The sequence below is a fragment of the Colobus angolensis genome, unplaced genomic scaffold, assembly GCF_000951035.1.
Source record: "Colobus angolensis palliatus isolate OR3802 unplaced genomic scaffold, Cang.pa_1.0 Scaffold299, whole genome shotgun sequence".
Classification (NCBI taxonomy): Eukaryota; Metazoa; Chordata; class Mammalia; order Primates; family Cercopithecidae; genus Colobus; species Colobus angolensis.
The window spans coordinates 3,900,195-3,901,514 of record NW_012116254.1 but is presented as its reverse complement, the minus strand read 5'-3'; the positions used below and the strand labels follow the sequence as shown (position 1 = coordinate 3,901,514).

Sequence of the window (1,320 nt, the reverse complement as noted above, 5' to 3'; positions counted from 1 at the left end):
CGCCCCCTCTGGCCCCGCACCCGCACCACCGAGGCCTTCTGTCCCCGGCGGGAACCAGCTGCAGCTATCCCAGCGAGGACAGCTCCGAGGACGAGGACGACGAGGAGGAAGAGCAGGAGGTGGACGTGGAGGGCCACAAGCCCCCCGAGGGAGAGGAAGAGGAGGAGGAAGGTCGAGACCCTGACGACGACGAGGAAGAGGACGAGGAGACGGGGGTCCTACTCGGGGACCCCTTAGTCGGGGGCGGCCGGTTCCTCCAGGGCCGAGGGCAGTCGGAGAAGGGGAGCAGCCGGGACCGCGCGCCGGCCGTCGCGGGCGCGTTCCCGCTCGGCCTGAACTCCTCCAGGCTGCTGCAGGAGGACGGGAAACTCGGGGACCCCGGCTCGGACCTGCCCCCACCCCCGCCGCCGCCCCTGGCCCCCCAGAAGGCGAGTGGCGGCGGCAGCAGCAGCCCGGGCAGCCCAGTTCACCATCCATCACTGGAGGAGCAGCCCTCCTACAAAGATGTAAATATCCCCTTTAGGCTCCTTCAAGCTAATTATTATTATTTAAATGCACCTTTAGGCTGAATCGGTTACATATGCGCAGGAAAGATGAATCACCAGATTTCCCCACAGAAATGAAATATTCAGTGTGTTTAGGAGGGCTTCTTTCCTGCCAGTGGTCCTCCGTAAAAACGTGGTTTCTAGTCCCTTTCATGATAACGCCTTTCAAAGGCTTTGGGGCCCCCTTTCCCTCTTATATTTCAGCTGGCTGCTTGTGGAAGTTGGAAAAGACCCTTTAACCGACCTGGTCCTTACTCTAATCCAACAATTCCCTTTGCCCCCCAACTGAGCACATTCGTTCCCCTAAAAGGAGCAAGACCACAAAACCGGAGCAGCCTGAATCACCCTACCCCTTTTCTTCTCTATAGTTCAGTGCCTCCCTCCACCATGATCAAAAAAGGTAAAAAAATTCACTGGTTTCAAAAGCTAAATGCAGTTTTAACTGCTTTAATCAAGTTTTAGCCAGAATGGACACAACTGTTGTGTCCAGTGAAACAAAAGACAGAATCTTCAGTATAGACCCTCTTCTCAGAAACCAGTCTCCACCAACTGAAAAGTACTACCTGGGACCCCTAAAAGACCAAAGTTAAATTTAAATGAGTGAACATTCGGTGTTCACTCACGTGTGCACAGAAAACACTCTGCAGGACTTTAGGGTGAAGTGAATCTGTCCTAATGAAGGGTACATTTGACAGATAACATGGTGTGTTTATTTACAGAAGCATATATCTATGCATATATCTATGCTTCTGTAAATAACATATAGCATATATCT

General features: G+C 52.8%; 1 protein-coding gene across 1 annotated transcript in view; it reads left to right on the top strand.

The window, feature by feature from the left end:
- SKOR2 (SKI family transcriptional corepressor 2) overlaps positions 1–1,320 on the top strand; it is a 37,619-nt gene that overhangs the window by 2,469 nt on the left and 33,830 nt on the right. The window contains exon 2 of the mRNA XM_011949369.1: positions 3–506. Coding sequence (XP_011804759.1) covers positions 3–506 — 504 coding nt within the window. The remainder of the gene's footprint in view (positions 1–2; positions 507–1,320) is intronic.